We start from the raw sequence: 23,717 nt of genomic DNA, 5'->3' as shown, positions 1-23,717 counted from the left end.
GCGATCAGGTCATAGGAAAGGCAGAAGGTAGTGAGAACATGTCAGAGGACATCTCAAGGGTGAAATCAAAATGCAGGAAATTATATGGGATAAACGACCTGTCAAGCAGTGAGGGAAATAAAGCGGAAGGGGAAACCACTTCAGAATGAGACTTCTAGAACACATCAACACAATGCACTGGTGCCTGGATCCTGTTCCAAAGAAATAAACTGTAAAAGCCATTTGTGAAACAATCAGAGTACTATCATGAGTTCAGCTGAAATTAAGGAGTTACTAAAACTGAAGTTTTATGCACTGGCATATAGATCGATGTTAAATAGGAGTCCTTAGCTCTTTGAGATGTAGACTGAAGGGTGTAAAAATGAAGAATGTGTGCAATTTGCCCTGGCTGGTGTAGCTCAGTGGATTGAGCACGGGCCTGTAAAGCAAAGGATCACTGGTTCAATTCCCAGTCAGGGTACATGCCTGGGTCACAGGCCAGGTCCCCAGTGGGAGACACATGAGAGGCAATCACACATTGATGTTTGTCTCCCACTTTCTTCTTCCCTTCCCCTCTATCTAAAAATAAATAAAAAATATTTTTTAAAAAAGAATGTAATTTATTTTGAGCCGGGGGTAAATGTGCAGCAAGTGCAGGGTAATGAGATTGGCTACTTGTTCAATGTTACAGCCGGGTGATGGGTGCACAGGGGTCCATTCCCTTACAATATTCTCCCTACTTTTGTGTATTTGAAAAATTCTGTAAGATCAAGCGAAAAAGTACTGTTGTGCTTGCGCTGGGCTTCCAGGTCATCTAGCAGTGGATACTGAGCTTTCCTCCCCCACCCTCCCTCTGTCAGACTGAATCTCGGCTGCAGAAAGGCCGAGGCTGCCCAGGACAGATGAGACAGTCGCTGCAGAGCAGGGGGACTTAAACCCCTTCTCCTGTCGTTCACCAGCCTCTTGAGCTTGGCCCCCAGTTCCTCTGAGATGCCCATTCTACTCACAGCTGCTTTTTCTCCAGGTCCAGCAGAACCCTGCCATCTCTCTCCCTCCCTAAACTGGACACTGCACCTGGGCTCCTGTGGGTTAGTCCAAGACACACGGACTGGAAAGAGCTCAGGCCTTGCTGACCTTTACCTGAACGGGGAGGCCCACAAGGGTGAAAGGTGGGGCTTTCTGTGCCCTGGGCGGGCTGTTTGGTGTCAGGTCCCCCACCCATTTCCTCACCCCTATGAGAATCCATGCTGGGAGCTGTGACTGCAGCAACACAGACACGTCTCCTGCCCTCGTGGGGTCCACGTTCTACTGGGTGGGTAATCACAGTATTTGGTAATGTTTTCCAAATACTGGGGAAAATTAAACAGCGTGGTGATCATGAGAACATGGAGATGCTTTAGGTCTGGTCATTAGGGAAAACCTACAAAAGTAACATTTGACCTGAGTCCTGAATGACGAGGAGCCAGGCATGGGAGGACCTGGGGACGAAGAACCAGGAAGAGCAAAAGCCTCAGACTGACCCGTGCAAGAATGGGAAGACTGAAGCCGAGTGAACTGCAGCGGAGGACAAGGTAAAGGGAATACCTACCCCAGTCTGTAACAACGGGGAAAATTTCCCACAGCCCACTGGGGACCGGGCCGGACAAACAGCATCTCACACCTGTCAAATGACAGAAAGGTTCTAACGGAAAATGACCCTATTCTTTTAAAATCATCACATTGATACACTTTTACTACAAACTACAAGAACAGTGAGAACCAGGGCTTTGTCTGCCCAACGCTGCATTTCCAACATCTGGATTTTCTGTGATTGGCAGGTGATAAGACCATTGAAACCAACCAAATGCTCTGGTTAGCAGTGAGGAGTGATGTAACAATGGCTGTTGATGACATTTGAAAGAGGAAGGTTTCACAAACATGTTTGGAATATCTGTTTTCCTTAAACATCCTCCTTATGTTTAAGCTCCAAATAACCAATTTTTGCTGTAAATTTTTGCTCATTTTGTTACAATGAGACATGGTTGAGAACTGTCACCGGGTTCCTGCTGCTTGCATGTCTTGTTCCATCTCTATGACAATCACTTTGTTATAAAAAAAAAAAAGTGTCTCCAGTTTTAGAGGCCTTGAATTAAGGATCAGACCTGGGTTCAATACCTGGGTTGCTACTTAGGAGCAGTCATGTGGCCCTGGGCACATCCACATTGCTTTGAGATGGTGTCGTTTGTTAAAAGGGGCGTTTTCTTGCCTTCATCATAACACTCTTGCCAAGATGTGAAAAACTGAAGACATACTTTCTAAATTTTTGAAAGGGACTGGAGATGATGAGGGCTCCAAAGCCTTTGCCTGCGTTGCATTTAAAAAAAACCAAACCCCACACACATCTCAATCTTTTATAACCTTAGCAACTAGAAAAGATTCATGTCCTTTTTACCTGTCAGATTCCCACAGAGCAGTGACCTACACATTTCTCTGTGGGGGATCCCTGAGGCCCCTCCCCCTGCCAAGGAAGGACCCTCCCCTCTTCCTTCCCGCACCAGGTTTCACAGGTAAATCCTCCCACTCCACAGAACCAACAAGCACACTGCTATGTTTCAGTTTATTTTGCACATAATGAAAACAGCCAATTGACTAAGCAGTTTCAGAACTGTTAGTGTTCATTAATCAAGAAATAACAAAGTCAGAAGGCCAACATCTGAATTCTTCCAAAACATATCTTACAGGTACAACTGAAATCCCTTAACACATGCAATATGGGCTGGTTTGGAAAGAGAGAACCTAAGCAAGATGGGTGAGTAGTGAATGTCCGTGTGGGTCAGACCAGGGGAGCCAAGCTCCAGGAAGCTGGGCTGTACCCGGCCGGGCATTCACGCTGCCCCCATATACACCTGCCCTGTGAAGTCCACTGCCTCTCGTCAGCTGGAAACCCAAGCAACTCTTTCCTCCATTTCCAGACTCATCACCTCCTCTTATTTCAGGGTGGCTGATCCACACACAGGAATCCAGGCAGCGCAGATGCCCCGGCCCAGCTGGGTTTGACGCAGCATCTCCGCAAGTCAGGCTCCAGCTCAGATTCTGTACAGGAAGTTTCCATTGCCGTCAAAGAACTCACGCCCCCGCTGCACCACTTTGCTGCTGAAGTTCTGGCCGCCCTGCTCTCCTGCCTTCAGCTCCTCCAGCCTGATCGCACTTGGCAACCCAGCCCTGTCGGTCCCCCTGGCGCCCTCACAGTCCGTGGTGGGACACTTCCGCGGCTCTCTCCGATGACGTTCAGCCACAGGCGCCAAGCTCTCCTCCTCCAGGCTCTGGACCCCGTTATTCCTTCTCTTCTGTCTCCTCGGTGGGTCTGTGCTGTGAGTATTCGGTTCCGTCACCGTGAGCGCTGTGCTGGGACCCTGGCCTTGGCATGAGGCTTCACCTCCCGACACAGAGTGGCCCGTGGGAAGCAGTTTCCAGGTGTCCCCAGAGCCCGGAAGCTGGCGGAGCGAGGGGGTAAGTCCCGCTTTCTTAAGGACTTTTTGATCCTGCTTCAGTTTCTGCTCCAATGTGGGAACAAACTTGCTCTTTAAAACCCTTCTGATCACATCGGTGCTAACATCAAAGCCTTCCGCCAACCTGGGGACTGACCAGGACTCGGCAAATTCTTTACGTAAGTACCTATAGGAAAACGAAGCAGTTCTTGAAATTGTCAAGTCCTCTGTCAGAATAGCTGACTGATAATATCAGTGATAAACACATAAGAGGAGCTGAAAACGCAGGCTGTGTTCCACTCCTGCGTGCCGAAAGCAACACCCAGCCACATGAGATCACTTCATTTCCCATCGACTGACCACCTCCCACTGCACTGCAGCCCCCGTTTAATCCTGGTGACGGTGTGGAGTCTGTCCTTCCCTTTAAAGAACACACAATCCAGGGGCCAAGACAAGTATGCTGACGTACAGCACCGTGACGGGTCTCCCAGCACAAGACGCTGTGAGGGCACCCACAGCAGAGACCCAAGAACAGGCTGTCACAGCACGTGCAGCGTGGCCCAGGAGCTGCTCTGGGAAGTCGATGTCAGAGCTGGTCTGAAAGGATGCAAAGGAGTTAGAAAGCCGGCAAAGGGGGAGGAAGGGATCAAAAACACGGATGGCGGAGTGAGCATGTGAAATGCAAAGAACACCATCTTTGGGGGAATAACTCATCTGACAGCGAGGACGGGAGCAGGATCTCGCCATGCTGAGTATGGAGTTCATTACAAAGCAACAGCAAACCAGGGGAAGCATCTAAGGGGTGGAATGCCACGAGCAAACTTCATTCTGAAGCTCAATCCAGTGGTAGTCCTTCAGTGGCTAGACTACAGGTGGAAAGATTGGGCAAGAGGCTGTGAGAATAATCCAGACAGTGAGTTCACAATCCATTAACTGAGATGGTAGCAGTGAGAACAGAGGCAGCAAGAGACCTGAGGAATATTTTAGGAGGGCCAAGTGGTAGAAGTTGGTAAGTGAGGAAGGAGGCTGAGATTCAGCATTTTAGCCTGGGGGACTCGTGGAATCATTCAGGGGTATAGCAAAAGCAGGAGCAGGATTAAACTGTCCAGAAGAGTGAGTGATAAGTTCTGTTCTGTACACGTTGAGTTGGAGGAACCTGTGTGACATCCAAACAGAGGCATCTAGTGCCCAGCTGGAGGTCAGAAGAAAAACACAGACTGAAGATGATGGCTCTGGAAGTCATAAGCCAACAATAAAAGTGGTTGAAGCCATGTGGGTGCTTGGTATTAGGCAGGGAAATGTGCAGACTGAGATAAAATGCCTGAGAACACAACTCTAAAAAAAACAGCAATATTTAACAAACAGGAGGAAACAGGGCTGTTCAGGAAGAGAAAAGCAGCTCTAAAAATAGAAGCAAGTGGTACCTGGGTGAAGGGAGAAGAGAATTTCACAAAAGCCGACTGACTACAAGGTCAAACGCTGTAGCAACGTTAGGGAGGCTGAAGCCCAGGGCGTCCGTCACGCCTGGATTTGCTTCACAGACAAGACAAAAAACAATGGCAGGCAGCCTGCTCGAACAAAATACAGGGAAAACTTCTGCTGACAGACACGGGTCCCCGAGGAGGCGGGCAGGGCTGCAACCCCGAGCGCAGAGAGGATGAGCCCCCCACGAGCTCCCTCTGGGAGCAGGGTTGAGGTGGGAAGCGGGAAGGAAGACAAAGCAGCTCTGGGGCGGGCCCACCCAGTGGCCTGTTTTCCTTTGAGTAAAAGGACATTTACAGGCCCCAAAAGAGGATGAGACAGGTAGGAAGACTTGAAAGGCTTTTGTGCCAGGCAGGAGAGGAAGCCAACGGCGAGAGAAGCTACAGGCCCACACAGTCCTGTGGATCAGCTCCACGGAATCTGTAGGTCTCAATCCCCGAGTCGTTCCAACGAAAACTGAACACAGCACACAGCCCACGGACGGCTATTTAGGGACAAAATGAAAACCCACCTGCCCAGGGGGCCGGCAGCCCCACTCTGGGGATGTGTGAAACCACTGCGCCCCGCAGACCCGGCGCATGAACGGTTACTCACTAGTGATCTTCAACCTTTCACCTCATGGCCACATAAACTCATCACTAAATTCTGGGGCACACCAAAAATGATTTTTTTTTTTTGCCAAGCTGACCAAAAAAGGGCATATTTTGATTCATTCAAAACAGGATGGCTATTGTGTTGGCTGTTGTCACTTTTTTATTTGATAATTCAAGGGAAAAGAGGTCAGTGTCCTGAGTAAACAGTCGGGTATTGCACGTTTTAAACATTCTTGCGGCACAAGCGGGTGAGAATCGCTGCACTAGAGCACTGTCTGCCACAGCAAAGGCGTGGGAACAACCCAAGTGCCCATTAGAAAAGGCTGGTTAACTACACTGTGATTGCTATAAAAAACAAAGAGCTTTCTCTTCTGAAGGAAAAAGATATGAAGTGGGAAAAGTACAGATAGCATGTATTTATAGAATCCTACTGCTTGTAATTAATTAAGATGGAAATAAAAATCTACAATCATAACTGCTTTATTTCCACAAGGAAACCTAGGGAAAAAAGGCAAAAAGAAAAACTAGTAAAAATGGCACCCACAGGAAACAGGCTGGGATTAACACTTCCCAGTGTGAACCCATTGTTCTGTTCTAATTTTGAACCATATGCAATATAATCTATTCAAAACAAGAAACCTTAAAGTTTGAGAAAGGATCCTTTTAAGATTTCCTACGCTATAGGATCCTTTCCTCAGAAAAATGGGCACAACTGTGAAAGCTCCCATCCCTGGTTCTTAGATTAAGAACGTCCTGATTTACTAGCTAGCATTTAAATGGTGTGAGGTCTGCAACTGACTATTTTAAAACATCAGCAAAACGAACTGTGTCACAATGTTAAAAAATTTTAAATCGACTAGCTGGTGTAGCTCAGTGGATTGAGTGTGGGCTGCAAACCAAAGGGTCCCCAGTTCAATTCCCAGTGGGGCACATGCCTGGGTTGCAGGCCAGGTCTCTAGTAAGGGGTGCATGAGAGGCAACCACACATTGATATTTCTCTATAAAAAAAAAATTTAAATCAAGATGGTGGGTTTACAGCAGTTCATTATATTACTTTACTGTAAGAAATCGTAAAGGAGCCCTGGCCCAGTATCTCAATTGGTGAGGGCGTGCCCCGCCCCCGCCCCACCTCCACCAGAGGCCAAGGATGCGGTCTGGTCAGGGTACAAAAAAAAGCCACCAGCCCTGGCTGGTGTGTGGCTCAGTGGATTGAGCGAGAGCCTGCCAAAGAAACAACCGCAGTTTGATTCCCAGTCAGGGCACATGCCTGGGTTGCAGGCCAGTTCCCAGCAGGGGACCCACGAGAGGCAACCACACATTGATATTTCTCTCCCTCTCTCCTTCCCTTCCCCTCTAAAACTAAATAAATAAAATCTTTAAAAAATAATAAAATAAAATCTAAAAAAAGCGACCAATGAATGCATAAAAAGTGAGACAACAAACTGATGTTCCTTGTTCTCCCTTCTTCCCTCGCTCTAAAAAAAAAAAAGGAATAAGTAAGAAAAAAGAAATCTGAGCTCCGCCTGGTGTGGCTAAGTGGACTGAGTGCCCACCCTTGAAATGAAAGATTGCGGTTCCGTTCCCAGTCGGGGCACATTCCTGGGATGCCGGCCAGTAGGGGCCCAGCGAGAAGGAATGCAATGTTATCTCTCGTACTCCGATGTTTCTCTCCTTTCTCACTCCCTTCCCCCTTCTCTAAAAGAAATGAAATCTCTCTAAAAAAAAAAAAAAGAAACCTGAAATGATAATAAAAGAAAGTAGAAAACCCACACGATCTGGCCCAGTATCCTTCCCTCCCCAATGCAGCCGATCCGGACACCAGGGGGGTCTTACCGGATCTGCTCCATGGCTTCCCTCGTCAGAGTCCTGGGTGGGGCACCTGGCGCCTCCATTTGCCTCCGAATTTGCTGGAACCGAATGGCTTTTCTCTGTCGTTTCAGGGCGCTGGAGAAGAGAACCAATGGCAGGAGCCATGCGTGGAAGGAGGCTGGGTGGGTGAAGAGTCTCGGGCTAAATCACGGAGTGCTAGCCCTCCTCTTTGTTCACCGCCCCAGAAATCGCACACCTAGAACTTGGGCCAGCCGAACTCTCTAAACGGGTGATGAAATACGTCACTGGTGAGGGGACCCGTGGTCCCAAAGGAGCTGAATACCTGCCCCTGCGTCTCTGATCAGGGTAAGAAACAAGGGCCGCTGCAAACGCAACGGCTGGACGCCCGGCGCCAAGGAGACGCGGCCTAGATCGCCGGGGCGGGAGACCCTCCTTCAGGCTGAGGGCCCGGAAAGGAGCTGGTACCTCTCCACCTCCTGCAGCTCCCGCTCCTCCGGTTCCCAGTCGGAATCGGGGTCCGGCTCGCGGCCGATAGAACCTGGGCCTGCCACCCCTCGGGTCGCGAAGCCCCAGGGAGCTACGACAGCGCGGACACGTCCGGCGAAGACGAGACCCAGGGTACCCGCCATGTTGACAGAACCGCCTGCGGCCGAAAATGCTGCAGCAGCGAAGCCAGACGGCGGAACCGGAAGTGGAAGGGCTGGAAGGAAGGGGGGCGGGGGCGCACATCCTTCCAGCTTCCGGCGGAAGGTGGACTCTGGGCTTAGGGACCTCCGCGGCCCACCCTTCCCTGCAGAAACTATGGGTAGGACTTTGCTAAGACGCGCGAGTCTGAATGAGGTGGAGGACGATCCTGCAAAACGGCATAAACTTTAATAAAAAGACGGGTTCAACTGCCGAGAGCCAACCCTTCCCCACAAGGGCAGCCCAGGCCGGCCAGTCTCCCCAACAACGGAAGGACGTCCCCAAGGCGGTCTTCTGACGGCGACAGCCCCGTGCCTTGGGCACTCGGCTCCTCTGGGTAAACCAGCTCGGTCTCCGTCGCAGCTACTCAACCCCAGCACCATGAAAACAGACATAGACAGACAACCTGCACATACCTGCGCAACCTGTGAGATGGCCCGAGAGCCTGAAGGTGCCAACCGTCCCCGGGGGTCACGGACCCTGGGTCCCATCTCTGGGTCAGGACTGGAAGGTGCCTCCCTCCCCCACCCTGGGGGGCAGGCCAGTGTCAGCACAAAGAAGGCTTAGCCTGGTGGACACAGCAGCAGTCCTCAGGCAGGTCCAGAACCAGGTGAGTCACATCCCCGGGTGGAGCCTTGTCCTGCCCCAACATTGCGTGATGGTGTCCAGGTGAGCCCAGGGGAGTCTCGAGTGCAGCCGTCCTCAGCTCCTAGCACGCTCCCGCTCCTGGTGCGCTCCTGGTGCGCTCCTGGTGCGCTCCTGGCGCGCTCCTGGCGCGCTCCTGGCGCGTTCCCGGCGCGCTCCCGCTATCGCTATCGGGCTGTGAGCATCTTCCCCATCCCAACACCATAGTGCAGTCAGATAGGAGGCAGGATGTGCAGACACTGGGCCAGGGTTTCAGGCCAACGTGAGGGACACAGTCCCAGTGAGGGGGCGTAGGTCAAGAAGGGAGGGCCTCTGCCACGGGTGGTAACGGGAAGCCTGTCCCCACGCAGGTGCCAGGAGAGCTGCCTGAGCTGCGAAGGCTCCTGCAGGAACTGCAGCCGTAGTAAGACGGGCTTCACGCAGTTGGGGCCCTCGTGCATCGCCAATCACACAAAGGGAAAGGGAAAGAAAATATGAGGAAGGCAGCCCTGCCCCTCCTGGGGCTGACCATCCCCCATCCCGGGTCCCCTCTAGCCTTCCTCCCTTCCTGTGAGGCCTCTCTCATTGATCAGACACACATCCCAGCCACAACCCAGCTGCTGCGGGTCAGTTTGTTGAGTGGCTCTTAAAAATGATTTTTGCCTTGGCTGATGTGGCTCACTGGATTGGGTGCCAGCCTGCAAACCAAAGGGTCACCAATTTGATTCCCAGTCAGGGCACCTGCCTGGATTGTGGGCTGGGTCCCCAGTAGGGGGCGCAGGAGAGGCAACCACACATTGATGTTTCTTCCTCCCTTTCCCTCTCTCTAAAAATAAATAAATAAAATCTTTTAAAAATCAATTAAGTTAAACACATGCTGGTTTGTACACATTTGGCACTAGGCATATTTCTCAGGCATTAACCATTCCCTGTGCGGTAGGTGTCGTGTGTCTTGCACCTGCGCTGTGAGTGCAGTCACTGGGGTTTCTGTGCAGCCTGTGCAGAAGCCCGGCAGGGAGTCAGTTCTGTGCAGGAGCTGCTCCTTTCCTTAGGTGTCACTGGATACTGGGGTGGTGGGGATGGGCCCAGACCACTTCAGCCTATGACCTTGGACATGGTTTCGTCGTTATGCCTCTGTCGCATGAGCAGGGAGGGAGTTGGAAGAAAACTTTCTGAAGTTCTTCCCCACACGGGGGTCTGAGATCCTCTGAGCAATGGCAATGACTCAGAAGAAACCATTACCTAACTTCCTTGTTGCTTTAACTAAGGGCCGGTGTGTTCCGATTTCAGCCATGTAGGAGAGGGGCTTGATCAGGCCCTGCCCTGGCTGACAGAACTCGTTCTCACCAACAACAGTCTTGTGGAGCTGGTAAGTGGATTGAAAAGCGGAAGTGGATCTAGACGGAGGAGGTTAAAGGTTCTGCATTCCTGCAGGAAGTCTGTTAATTCCAGAAGGTTATCTCATCATCCTTTTTCTTTTTCTCAGTTCATTCAGACGTGGGCCTTTCTCAGTTGCAGCTGTCCTTTCCCACTCTGTAGGTTGCCTTTTGACTTCCTCAGGGTATCTTGAGGAGTATTTCCTAATTTTGGTGTAGTCCAATTTATTGTCTTTTTTGCTATTGTTGTTTCTAGAGCTTTTGATGCTCTATTAAGCGCCCCCTCCTACCCCAGGGGGCCATGAAGAAACTCGCCCGTTTCATCCTGTGGAATTGCAGTGCCGGTGGGGTGGCCCCTGGCCCCGTGGCTGATGAGGGCGGTGCGTCAGAGCTGCCAGCTGCACGCCAGCTTTCAGCTTGTGCCACAGAGAAGCAGGAAATGGTGGCAACTGCCAGTGCTTTTGTTCTATGCATGTTGAAATGATCATATTTTGAAAATAGGTTAAATAACATTAAAATTAATTTCATTTGATTTTTCTATTTTAATGTAGTTATTAGTGAAAGGTTTTCTTAGGCTCCGCTGAGGAAGAAATGCCAATTAGCCACAAAGTTAGGTAGTGTAGAGCTTTATGGCTGGGGCGAGGTTCCCCAGTCCGCAGAATGGGGCCAGGGAAGTCTGCTCAAGCAGGGAATGTGGCGGGTTTTATTTTGGTTGGCTCTCTTCCTGGGAGCTGGGGATTGGTCCCCTTTTAGCAAAGCGGCAGTATATCATTGGTGGTTCTCCAGCACTGGTCGCTATGCAGAGAAAGCCGTCTTCATCCGGCTGGGTTGACGTCAGCCGTCTTTTCCACATTGTAGTTAAGCTGCCGCCAGTTTACCCTACCCCGCCCACCCTAACAATTAGGAAATGTGAAATTACGTATGTGACAGGCGTTAAATTTTGTTGGACGAGTCTGTTCTAGAACCTCATGTTTTGCTCTTCGCATTTAGATCAACAATCCACAATACTCAGCTTTGGTTTTCCTGTGAGATAAGGGGCAAATTTCATTTTTCCTACTTATATCTGAATATTTTGACCTATTTTTTTAATGCTTTTTAAATTTCTTCTCCATACGTGTAGGTTTTAACAAAAGTGAGCCCGTACTGTGTTTTGTTTTGTAACCAAAATTTTCCACTGAAATACCGGATGTTTAGGTCCCTCTTACATAACTTGACTTAAGGTTGTTTTTTCCTCACCTCCCTTCCCTAGTTTTCTGATTGTTCCTTTCCGGGTGGGTCGACTACGTTTGCGACTCTTCAGATTCCCAGCGAGGTGCTGGGCTCCAGAGTAACACAGCACTGGCCGGTCTGAGGCCCCGCCCTTTCTGAAATGACGTGAGGGCGTCAGCGCAGAGTGCACACTCGCAGGAAAAATGGGGCACGCCAGGGGCTGCTCGCGTGGTTCTGTGCCTTGCAACAGCATTTAAAGCGCAATGAGGAAGGCTGAGAGTCTGTCCTCTCGGTTCCTGAAAGAAGTGATAAATCTCGCGTGATCATGGACTGGACAGTCACCATGGAGTTCCATCAGTTTTAGTTTTTTGTGTCCTCAGGTTATCGTCTTTGACATACACAGAGTTTAAATTGTTAGTGCCTTCCTGGGGAGCTGAACCGCTTTATCATCATGTGTGACCCTCTTTGTGCCCTATTAGGGCTGTCGTGTGTCGCTGCCGTATCTGCCATGGTGCCCCGAAACCAGCTTCCTGTCTGTTCGTACTCGGTGATCAGTCCTTTCCCATCCGAAATAGACCACAGTGTTCATTTCCTTTCTGTTTCAGGTGTGTCTCTTGAGAACGGCATATGATGGGACATTTTAAAGTGCGACCAGAAATTTGTCTGAAATAATCAGCTCCTTGATGTTGATGTGACTACAGGCGTGTCTGTGTTTGTCCTTTTTCTGGGACTCGTCCTGCTCGTTTGTTGTTCTTTTCCTCTCCCTGGTTTCTCCCTCTCACTCTTTTGCACTCACTCTTTTTGTTCATTCCATTTTTTCTTTAATAGTTTAGAAATCATTACTAAACTAGTCTCTATTCTTAGCACTTTAGGAAGGAAATCGTACGTATTTACCGAAGCTTAAAGTTAACCGATACCTTCCCCCTTCTAGCAGTACAGGGTGGTCCTTACACATTTCAAACCCCCACCCAACTTACTATGTATTTATTATGTTTTTTAAAAACCCACCTGGACGTCATCACTGTTGAGATAGAAGCTGGTGTGGCCAAGGTGTTCCGTGTATGAAGTTCAAGTCTATGTGCCAGTTCACTGGGTAGAAATGTGTCAGGTCCTGGAGCAGAAAGAAAGTAAAAGACGAGACGAGTCTGAAGGCATCGCCGTCTCAGAGTGTAGAACAGGGCGCGGCGCCTGCCTTCTCACCTGCGGCTGTTGTCTTGCAGGGCGATCTGGACCCCTTGGCATCTCTCAGGTCACTGACTTACCAAAGGTACCGGGCTCGCTCGTGGTGGAAACATGGAAGCCCTTCGACATGACACCCTTCCGGCCTTGACCTTAGAGCCTCCAGTTCATAAAAAGTACCTTTGACTTTGCTGTACACCTACCTCTGAAACCAATACAAATAACATCGAATGTAAACTGAAAGGGGGGAGCAAATTTTTTTAGTTAAAATTTTTTATTTTAAAACTTATACATGAATATTAATTTTTATGCCACAAAAAAAAGGCACTTTTTAAAAACAAATATTGAATATATATTTTTTAGCCTAGTGCTTAAGTCACATTGGGGACACTTGTCCCCAATGTCACGTAAATTGTTAGGACATTGAAATTAAATGTGAAGGATAGTGGACTTTTCCTTGATTTACGGACTCATTAGATTTTATTAAAAGGGACCTTTTGAATGCTATGCTGCGAACAAGGTGGACATGATAGTATTTCTTTTCTCGTAGTCTTCTGAGAAATCCCGTAACAAATAAGAAGCATTACAGACTGTGTGTAATTTATAAAGCCCCACAAGTCAGAGGATGGATTTCCAGAAGGTGAAACTAAAAGTATTATTTTGTTGATCGTAAGTCATATTGATTTGTGTGGGTTTTTTAAAAGATTTTATTTATTTATTTTTAGAGAGGGAGAGGGAGGGAGAAAGAAAGGGAGAGCAACATCGGTGTGAGAGAGAAACACAGGTTGGTTGCCTCCTGCATGTGCCCCGACCGGGAATTGAACCTGCGACCTTCCGTTTTCTGGGACAACACCCACCCCACTGAGCCACACCGGCCAGGGCTGGTTCATGTTTTTGATACCTGATACTTGTTCACTCATTTATTAAAATTGCCTAATGAGTTTTACTATCGGTTTGGAATAAAAAGGTGGGGAAGAAAATGTCAGATTTTTCTCACAGCGGAGCCTGTGGTAGGGCCCTGAGTTAAACCTGTCACATGTGGCGTCCGGCACCCCAGGGGTGGCACTGGCTCAGAGCCCCAGTGAGCGCCGGCGACAACAGACTGTTCCCGCTGGGAACGTAATGCTGTCCATTTTGGGGCATCTTGAATCATTACAATGATTCCCCTTAGTTGGGAATTTTGTTTCTCTTTTAAAGCTTCTTAGTTCTTTGGGAGCCGCTCCTCAAAACAAGGAGAGGAGGGCTTTTTTGTTCCAGGAGCTTCGCCAGAGAAGGCAAGGCCACAGTGTCTCCTTTGAACTTGGAATTGGCTTTTTTGGTATTTTTACTGGCCCAAAATATTCCAAAAGAGTTTCCTTCCCTGTTTTCTGAGGGATGCATCCAAATACACGTGGTGTTCCTACTTCTGCTACCTCTGTGCGCGGTGTTGCTGTAGGAACGTCAGGTGCACAGCTTGCAAAGGATATGGTCGCCTCCTACAGAAGCAACAAAACACCTGTCACTGATCCCACATGAAATTTGTGTGATGCGAGTCCCTGACCCTCAGCGGTCCCTGCGTCACATGAGGTTTCAACCAGGTTCACGGAACAAACATTTCAGTGTCCAGTCTTAGTGTCCTGTTACACAGGCCCTGCTGTGTGAAGGAGACAGCTGCTTGTATCCGTTTGTTAACAAAGATAAGATACTATGCTGGTTGAGTTTTACTTTCAAAAACTTTTTGAAAGCAAAAGACAAGCAGTTTCCATCCATCTGGGTTTGACAGTTACATCCTTCCCTCTCCGAAGGTTCGATCCAGGTGCCAGTTTGCTGACTGACAAAAAGAAAGGAGGCCCGTCCCCGGGGGATGTGGAAGCGATCAAGGTAATAACGGTGCGTTAGAACTCGGCCCAATTTCAGCCCCAAGAGCGGCTGCCACGGGTGTAAGACACACAGATACGTAATCTGAACACCGCCAATGTCCCCCACCGTTGTTAGAACCCAGCTGCTTTTGTGTATAAGAAGAAATGAACTAGAAGCTGTTGTTTGACCAGGCTTTGACCTGAGCCAGGGAAGTGGAGGCAGCTCTGGTTGCCCTCATGTCCCCAGGACGTGAGCTTTTGAACAGTTGGCACCTTTGGACACTGTGCCAATGTTTGCTGTAGTTTTTGCTTCGAGAGATTTACTGTCTCAAAGATCCTGCTTGATAATTGTACAGTGTTGCCTGCTAAATTATCCAGTAACGTAATCCCAGTAGGTAACTCAGTTTGCTGGCATTTTAGGACATATGAAATGATGATTTTTTTTTGTCCTGTTTGAAGGTCTGCATTTATCAATTTTGGAAATGTAATGATTTGTTTTCTGCTCGACCCACACTGGCAAAGGCAGCCTCGCACACTTGAATGGAAAGAGGCCCCTGTGGGCACAGCCCCAGGTGGCAGATGGGGGGCTGGCAGACGAGCAAGCACGCATGCGCTGAGCTGGGTGCCGGATGCGTGAATGAGTTGGGGTGGTGGGCAGTGAGCTTGACTTCCATACAACGCCTGTGCGATCTTTTCCTTTGGGAACTGACCGTCCCTTTGCATACCTGCCAGAGCCCAATGGTCGCTGGGCCATGAGCATCTGGAGGGCCGAGGCTGCTGTTGGGCTTCCGTGCCTTGCGTGGGGCTTGGCACGCAGGAGCCCCATGGGACGCGCACCCACGGGCTGAGAGAGCGCGTTCCCTGACGCCCACGTGACTCTGCCTTTGTGTTTTCCTCCAGGCCCCACCGATGATGGCGAAGAGGAGATGGAAGGGGACACAGTCACAAACGGGTCCTGAGCAGTGAGGCCTGGGTATCCACAGGCCATGCAGGATCGGCCTGGGATAAATCCTGCGTTTTGAATGTGGAACAGTAGCCTCGTTTGTGTCGGCAAAGAGTCCCCGAGCATTGTTGAAATGCCGCAAGCTGCTGCGGGTCATTTCTTAATATACAATTGGAAATTCAGATGCCTGTTTTCTACAAAGAGTAACAATAAAGGACACTCTCTGTGCTGCCAAGTTGCATGTCATTGGGTTGGGCGTGTGGGGAGGTGTGTGGGCGCCTTTAAGTGGGAAATGCAGGAGGGCATCGTCTCTAACTAGACTTCCTGGTCCTCAAGGAAATGCTTAGATCGGGATGTCAGACTCACTATTCCTGGGGGCCACATCAGCCTCACGGTTGCCTTCAAAGGGCCGAAATAATTTTTGGACTGTGTACATGTGACTACTCCTTAACTGTTAGGGACTCGAAATCACGGTCCACCCTTGGAAGGCAACTGCAGGGCTGCTGTGAAAACTTAATAAAACTCGGGAGTGTGGGCTGCCAGTGACTGGGAGAACCTGCCAACCCTGGATCATTCTCTTCTGTGTAAAGAATAGTGAGCTTCATTCCAGGCAGCCGGGCTTTAGGGCTTTACCAGAACCAGCATCCTTTGGAGTTTTTATTTCATAAACATTATGCAAATTCATCACTGATTTGAAGAACTGGAGGGGGACGCAGCTTTCCCTTGTCAGCTGAGGGAATGCAGAGCGGCACGTGCCAACGTTCAGGACGTCGTCACGGGGGAGTCCCCGCCATCCCCATGGGCCGGCCAGGGCAAGGGTCCTCACAACTCCACGCTTTATCACAATTCCCACCCTGTTAGAGCCCATTGACTCTCCTCTGAAAATGGTGGTGCAGGTGAGGGCCTCCACCCCAGAACTTGGGTTCTAGTTGGCAACCACCGTTTGCTCACACAGCTGGCTCTGCTTTCCCCACCGGTCTGTGAACAAGCTGGTTAACTGGGCAAAGGTGCAAGATTACTTCTGCCTACTTGCCATTGGCCCAAGCAAGACACCTGGCTGCATCCCCAGTCAAAGGCTGGGGAACTACACTTCTCCCACCTAGAGGCTGTGGTGAGGATATGGTTGTAAAGTGATGCATTGGGGCAAGTCAGTCTTTTTTTTTTTTTATTTTTATTTTTAAAGATTATTTATTTTGAGAGGAAGAGAGAGAGAAAAACATGTGTGTGGTTGCCTCTTGTGCGCCCCCTACTGGGGGCCAACCAGGCATGTGCCCTGACTGGGGAATGGAACTGGCAATCCTTTGGCTCACAGGCCAGTGCTCAATCCACTGAGCTACACCAGCCAGGACAAATCAGTCTTAACATGGTCAGTCAGTGATGGGATTCTGGATGCTACCTTTGACCTGTTTTGGCAAATAACACCTGAGCAGCTGTATTGAACAATTGTTTGCTGAAATAACTGTGGTTCTTGGCAAGCTAGGGGAGAACATGCCCTGATTGTAGGGACAAAGGTTAGAAAGAATGGGACCACAGAACGACAATATGCGAGGGATTGAAAGGGGACACCATCATTCATGCATTCTAATAACTCGAAATCTATGAAATCCGAGTTGAATAAGCCTGTCATACTGTGTGCATCTGCATGCAAACGCAGATGCACCGTGCTGCAGCTCATATTACAATGGAACCCTGGTTCTTGAACTTAATTTGTTCTGAAAGGCTGCTTGAGAAGCAATTTGTTAAAAAACCAAATTATTCATACTCGTGCATCTTCTCCATCATCACCCGAGAGACACAAAAATGTTTGATCACACAAACATTTTTTCTGTCAATGACCTCGTTGAGAATGAAATTGTTCAAAATGAGAGACAGTGGCCCTGATTGGTGTGGCTCAGTGGGTTGGGCAATGTCCTGTGGACCAAAAGGTCAGCCATTTAATTCCAGGTCAGGGCGTATGCTTAGGTTTTGAGCCAGGTCCCCAGTAGGGGGCATGTGAGAGAACAGAAACATCAGAAACATCGATGTTTTTCTTACTCTCTCCCCCTCGCTCTAAAATTAAATAAAATATGGGAGGGGGGCAGGAGAGAGACTGTCTTACTAAAAAGAAAAATAAAAAGGTGGGAGACATCTGAGAATCAGGGTTTGACTATATTGAAAGCTGCTTCCAGACCAAGTATTACAACCATAAGCCCAAGAAATCATTCATTTTTAGCACAGGTTCTTCAAGATGCCACAAATAAATGAAAACCCACCTTAAAGCAATGAGCGATGGCGCACCTTTTAGGAGTGAAAAGAAAACATTGAGAAGTAGGCTTTAGCCGTGGCCAGATAGCTCAGCTGGTTAGAGCTTTGTCTTGATACGCCAAGGTTCTGGGTTTAATCCCCAGTCAGAGCACACCTGATAGCTCAACCAACGAGTGCATAGACAATGAATTGGAAGTTCTCTCAAATCAGTAAATAACAAATTTTTAAAGAGGTGTAAAAAATTCAACCTAATAAATGTGAAGATCTAATTGTTTATTAAGTGAGTCATGATCAGGCAGCATCTTATCTAGCAACTAGAAGGGCACTCAGAGGGGCTATAAACAAAGTGGAAGGTTTTTACGGTAGGAAAGGTGGGGCAAGGGAGCTACTGAAAAAGGAAAGGGGAGTCTTTGAGGTCTTGCTCCCCTGGTATATGTTGCCAGCTTGGCTCAAATTTAAAATAAAAAAGAAAGAAAGGATTATTAGATGGGGGAGCCTTTTTGGGGGGAAGGAAAGAGTTTTCATCATGCAGATTGCCTCTTCTTCCTGGGGTGGGGATGCAAGATGTGACAGATGCTTTACTGGTGCCTGACCAGAAAGTTCCAGACTAGTTAACTATGTTTCTGGGAGAGATTGAGACAGCAACTAGGTCAGGTATTAAAACTAGGTTTGGTATCATGGGAGCCTATGGTTTTCTCTTTAAAAATTTCTGTCAGCTTTTGAGACTGCTAGATATGTTCACTTCAAAACCTTTCACTCCAAAAGAACCCTCCACATCAAATTACATATAGGATAGGATAAGGTAGGCCTCAGAGGGGGGTGGCAGGTGAGAGTGGAAATGGGTGGAGGGCATTGCAGGCAGTGACAACGGCACCAGTAACCGCGAGTGTTTTGTGACAGTGAAATTGAGTGTTAGAGCCATTGCTGTTATTCATCTCAAGAGGTTTTGATTCTGTAAGGGAGGAGAAACATGAGGATCGACGGGACTTTCTTAGACTAAACGGTAACAGTGGCAGCAGGAGCAGGCTGCCCCGCTTGAGTACAAAAGTAAATTTGGACAAAAGTCCACGAGTAGGTCAGCGATGCTTCCCCTGGGAAGACAGGACGCACCGCTGCGCTGTGCTCAGACAGCCCAGGACTCTCCCGGGCCCTGGCCCCGCCCACTCCCCTGCGATTGGTCAGATCACCGATACCACGCCCCCGACTACATATATACGTGGGGCGGGCCGAGACTGACGGCGCGTAATTCGGCTGAGCTCTGGCTGCCTCGGAACCGGACTGGGAGCAGGTTGCTGCGCGCCCGCTTCTCCAGATGGCGGGGTTGCGTTTTTTGCATGTCACTGGTGAGTTGCCGCAGGCCTCGGGGAAGCGGGACGGCGCTGCTATGTACGGTGCGTCTGCCTCCGCGGCGCGCCGGACCCGGCTCGGGCCTAGGCCTGGGGAGGCCTTGGCCCTCCTGGAGTCGCATTTTCCTGGGCGGTGCCGTCCGGCTTTTTATTTACTTTTTGGGGAAGCAAGCTCTTGGGCTGCGGTTTCTGGGATCGCTGGGCATTGGTGTTTGTCTCCAGCCCTCATTGCCCAGCCCGCCCATACTTGTAACAAACACCCCGCCCCAGCCCCCCACGGCCACCCCTTTCTCTCCGTTCCCGGGGCCTGAGAGGCTTCTGCCCTCCTGAGTTGCAGGAAGTCTTCTCTTTACCCCCAGTAGTATCATTTTTTTAGCTTCTTGCGAACGGTTTTCTTTTTTTTTCCCCCTCCAGTGGGCTCTCTGCTGGCCACCTACAGCTGGTACATCGTCTTCAGCTGCTTCCTTTTGTACCTGATTTTTCAGAAGTTATCAGCCTTGATGCAGAGGCAGCTGGACCGAGCCGGCTACTGTGGGTTAGTAACTGATTGCAAATCCGGGCTGTTAGGAGTAAGAAGTATGGGAAGGAAAGCTTTGTGCGCTTCTGAAATCGATTTTGGTGAACGTGCAACAGATTGTCTCACGTCAGAGATTTTAATTGGGGGGGAGGGGAATCTGCCTGGCGGTGCATGTCTTGTTGGAGGGTTTTTCATTTATAGGATGGGTTAAATTGAAAAGTTCACTCATGGGTCTGCCTGCTAACTCTGAGTTGTCTTTCAGACGTTTGTGAGTGAGGAGAAACTCAGGTTTAGTTCTTCATAGTCATATTTTGATTTATCACAACTCACTCATCAGACCTGACTTCAAATTATACTTGGTTATTTAAAAATCATTCTCTCTGAGCCCTGGCTGGTGTGGCTCGGTGACTTGAGCACCGGCCTGTGAACCAAAGGGTCACCAAGTCAATTCCCAGTGAGGGCACATGCCTGGATTTCGGGCCAGGTCCCCAGTGGGGAGTGCCTGAGAGGCAACCACACACTGATGTTTCTCTCCCTCTCTTTCTCCCTCCCTTACCCTCTAAAATCTTTTTAAAAATAATTTTCTCTGAAATGGTAGCTTTTTTCACAACTTAGAAACTAGTTTGAAGCTACAGTTTGAGGACGTCCCAAAGAAATGTTAAGTGCTTTGAGAATAGCGGCATAATTAAATACAAATGGCGCTCATCTGGGTCACCATGGTTACAGAGGTTGGGGTGGAAAGCAGGTGTAGTGACCAAATAGTCATTCATTCCAACGTGCCTCTCTCCACTCTCCCCAAAGCCTGTGGTCCTGCCATTCTCAGTCTTTTTGGTTGTTGGCTACATGCATGTCCACCACAAAGTTAACAGTACAATTGTAAATCTTGTGTAAGATGCAGGATTTCATGAAGTGGCAGGTGGTGGTGATGGGATTGCACATCAAAGAGGATCGTTTTTAGGAAGCACTACAGAGCGTAACTGCAGCAAAAGGTGGTGTGTTGTGCTACCCAAGTTTGTGGGAAGAAGAATAAAAAACTACACTTGATGGATTTTATTCTAAGAATAGGCCAACAGAAATGGCACTGAAACTTACATTTCTATAAAATGGAAGTGTAGCTTTGTTTTTTAAAGATTTATTTTTAGAGAGAAGAGAAGGGGGGAGAGAGAGAAACATCAGTGTGTGGTTGCCACTCCCCCTGTTGGGAACCTGGTCTACAACCCGGGCAGGTCTACTAACTGGGAATCAAGCCAGCAACCCTTTGGTTTGCAGACCAGCACTCAATCCACTGAGCCACACCAGCCGGGGTGGTTTTCTTTTGAAAGTTTCAGTCAGCTCTACAACCACTGCGCGCGCATGCACACGCACACACGCCTGCATTATTTTTATGATATTTTGGCCCCTTTTTTATGTGGACTCAGTTTAATGGCCTTATTTTTCTACTACCTGTAGGGAATGTTGATCACCTGTAGTAAAAATTGCAGTCAAATCTCAGTTCTCAAATGTCTTGGTTTTTGAACAAAACTTTTGCTTCTCGACCTGACAACTTTGTTCATGCCGACATTGGTGTGATCAGCCAGTCACCTGTAATAATCAGTTTTCAAACCGGTCGCTTCTCAAACAGTCTCTGGAACAAACTGAGTTGGAACCTCAGTTCCATTTTCTTCCCTATTAGATATAATGTCAACTGAAGTAACTTGTTCCAAACCCCTAAATGATTCCGTTTCAATCTTTCTTACATACAGTACATGTCTAATGTACTGTTTAGTCTGTAAGACATATTAAAAACAAAGAGACCATGAAATGTAAAGGAAAAGTTAAACAGGAAAATGAAATGTCTGGTAAAACATGAACATCTACACACACTAGAACTTACCTTTAATGCTGAAAGCGATTGATGACTGAAGGTGGGGAGGCAGGATGGAGGAATGTTATGTTATTGTTTGGAAGGGGAGTCAACATCTTCCATGAGAAACATCAGGTAGCCTTCCCCAGACTTCCTGAATTGGAGTTGCTGAGGGAAGGGTTTCTGGTGCTAGGAACGCTGGCTGTGTACAGTCTGCCCTGTAAGCAGCCAAATTATATGGGGAATGGTAGGCTTCTGCAGGTAGAAACATTTTTGCACCATCTGCTGTCTGTGCTTTAATGAGTCTATATTATGAGTCTGTAGTCTTAGGAATTTACATTTTATACAAATGCTTTTTTAAAAAATATTTATTTTTCGAGAGAGGGGGAGGGAAGGAGAAAGACTGGGAGAGAAACATCAATGTATGGTTGCCTCTCATGCATCCCCTGCTGGGAACTGGCCTGCAACCCAGGCATGTGCCCTGACTGGGAATCGAACCTCAATACTCTGGTTCGCAGGCCCGTGCTCAGTCCACTGAGCTATGCCAGCCAGGGCTACAAATGCTTTTTAAGCTCTTAATTTTTTTTTTTCCCATTCATGGCAGAACCTGACAATGCTGTGAAACGACAAGAGGCCTTAGCAGCCACTCGCCTGAAAATGCAGGAAGAACTGAACGCACAGGTGGAAAAGCATAAGGAGACACTCAGACAGGCATGAAGCGCTTCGCGTAGGTGGCTCTAACGATGTGAGGCTGAGTGAGTGAAGCCGTGTGCACACCCTCGGGTGGGGCCTGGGACCAGCTTGTCTGCAGCACCATCTCCAGTAGAAACAGGGAGTTTCCTGTTGGGGCAGAGACTCGTGGTTCCCTCACAGCAGGCCTCACGTAACAGGTCTGCGTGCGTGTGTAGATGCCACGCCACCAGACACACACGGTACACGTTCTGTGTGCCACATGTGAAGCTGTGTGCCACATGTGATCTGTTCTCCTGGGGGGCCACGCTGCAGTGGATTGAAGGGTTCATTGGGTGTTTTGAAAGGTCTTTCTAAAAGCACAGGGTGTGGTTTGGGGACATTTGTAGAAGTCACACACCACCCCTGAGAAGTGTAGACTCTTTTTCAATCCAGATGTTTACTTCTGGGCTCCTCTCTTCCCTAAGGCAGCACCAGAGCTGGTCCCTGTCTCGGTCCTGTGCCCTCCTCCCACTTTCCTTTTGTTGCTTCTGTGGTCATCCAGCCTGCAGCTGCTCTTCCCAGCCTGCTAACCACACCTGACCCCTTCTCATCACACTGTTCCAGCAGCCTTTTTCCTGGGTCACCTCCTTGCTCATCTTCTGCTAACCCAAAATGCACACTTCCTTTGATCCTTTCAAAGCACGGGTTTGGTCTCTGTGAGCTGCTGGAGGTCACACAGACCTCTGTGAGGAAGGGCCGGGGGTAGAGGCCTTGCTCTCCCCTCCAGGATGCTCATTTTCTGGGACATCTGGTCAACCTACTGGAGCCCCTGCTTCTTTTACTGGGACATCTGGTCGACCTACCAGGGGGCCCCTGCTCTTTCTTCTAATTCTACCTCCCTTCTCTTCTCTCCTTCATTTCTCCCCCTTCTCCAATCATTACATTTTTGGTGTGTCTTCAAACCCCATCAACACATCCACTGGGCAGCAGTCTTAATGGCACACAAGTAGAGTTAGGGGATGTTTTTAGAATCACTGCACTAAGGAATCCCACACACAGTAAGTGCAGAGCTCTCTTTTCTGCACAGCACAGCACTTGGCTCAGGCTCATTATTCTCTGCTTTCTCTCACGCTGCACCATCCTCTCAATAGTCCCCACCCAAAAGGAACAAAGGGTATGAAATAGCCTCTCATTTTCAGGGTCACTTTTGTCATGGGGTCCCCTGGTACTACCCTCAGCTTCCCCATACTGCCAGGCGGCACCCCACTTCAGTGTACAGGGGAGCAGGGCCAGCCCTTCACTGCTAATCTACTGGTCTCTGAGCAGCTTTCTTCTGTTCACCCACACAGCACTCCACAGATGCTGTCTTCAGCTGGAGTGTTCCCTAACTTCTATTCCACTTTCAGGGTGGGGCCACGGCTCCTGTTATTCTAAGAGGCCTACTTTGGATTCACAAGTCACCAAATAGTGGGGGAAAGTGGCTAATTTGGTAACTCGTCACCCCACATCACCATGGCAAAGACCAGGGGCAGTGTGTTCTCACAGAGATACGCACCTCTGTTTGGTGGAAATTATTCCCTCTGCTTCCTCTCAGGTTACAGCCCTTCGTCCGGGGAAGGAGGTGGAGCCTGCTCCTGGAGACCTGGATGGAGAGGCTAGGAAACCTTGCTGGTGTCCACTTAGGCCACTTAGCAAAGTGAACTCTTCAACCTCACTTCGATTGCCTTAATGCACACTTTTTTCACACTGACTAAAAAGCCCAGGGGACATCCCATTTATTTCTGTTCTTAACCTCCAGGTGCATCTTTCCGAGTTGAAGTCAGCAGTGCCTCTTGCCCACACGGGGGCAGCAGCTCACTTCACTTACTACTGACTTGGTCTTTACCACGGG

At 48.9% G+C, this 23,717-nt stretch overlaps 1 protein-coding gene and 2 long non-coding RNA genes across 4 annotated transcripts; 2 read left to right on the top strand and 1 right to left on the bottom strand.

Annotated features, from left to right (window-relative positions):
- Positions 1-2,561: 2,561 nt before the first annotated feature.
- Positions 2,562-8,028, bottom strand: LOC119052133 (neugrin-like). Its single transcript, XM_053659007.1, has 3 exons — positions 7,817-8,028; positions 7,355-7,465; positions 2,562-3,633 (listed from the first exon to the last, which is right to left on the bottom strand). Exons 1-3 carry the CDS (start codon positions 7,978-7,980, stop codon positions 3,045-3,047), a joined length of 864 nt encoding a protein of 287 aa, XP_053514982.1. The 5' UTR covers positions 7,981-8,028; the 3' UTR covers positions 2,562-3,044.
- A 61-nt stretch (positions 8,029-8,089) lies between these two features.
- On the top strand, positions 8,090-15,430 carry LOC119052137 (uncharacterized). Its single transcript, XR_008390432.1, has 6 exons — positions 8,090-8,645; positions 9,950-10,028; positions 12,465-12,599; positions 12,974-13,075; positions 14,208-14,283; positions 15,162-15,430. It is a non-coding gene; the product is annotated as an uncharacterized LOC119052137 (long non-coding RNA).
- Positions 15,431-18,699: 3,269 nt separating this feature from the next.
- Positions 18,700-23,482, top strand: LOC119062783 (uncharacterized). 2 transcript variants are annotated; one of them, XR_008390436.1, is made up of 4 exons: positions 18,700-18,791; positions 19,209-19,329; positions 21,759-21,899; positions 23,421-23,482. It is a non-coding gene; the product is annotated as an uncharacterized LOC119062783 (long non-coding RNA). The 2 variants fall into 2 exon arrangements; XR_008390435.1 differs by having other exon boundaries at positions 21,759-21,909.
- Positions 23,483-23,717: the final 235 nt, after the last annotated feature.

Source organism: Artibeus jamaicensis, unplaced genomic scaffold (genome assembly GCF_021234435.1).
Source record: "Artibeus jamaicensis isolate MK-2021 breed Jamaican fruit bat unplaced genomic scaffold, CSHL_Jam_final scaffold_612, whole genome shotgun sequence".
NCBI lineage: Eukaryota > Metazoa > Chordata > Mammalia > Chiroptera > Phyllostomidae > Artibeus > Artibeus jamaicensis.
This window is presented reverse-complemented; position numbering and strand designations above follow the sequence as displayed.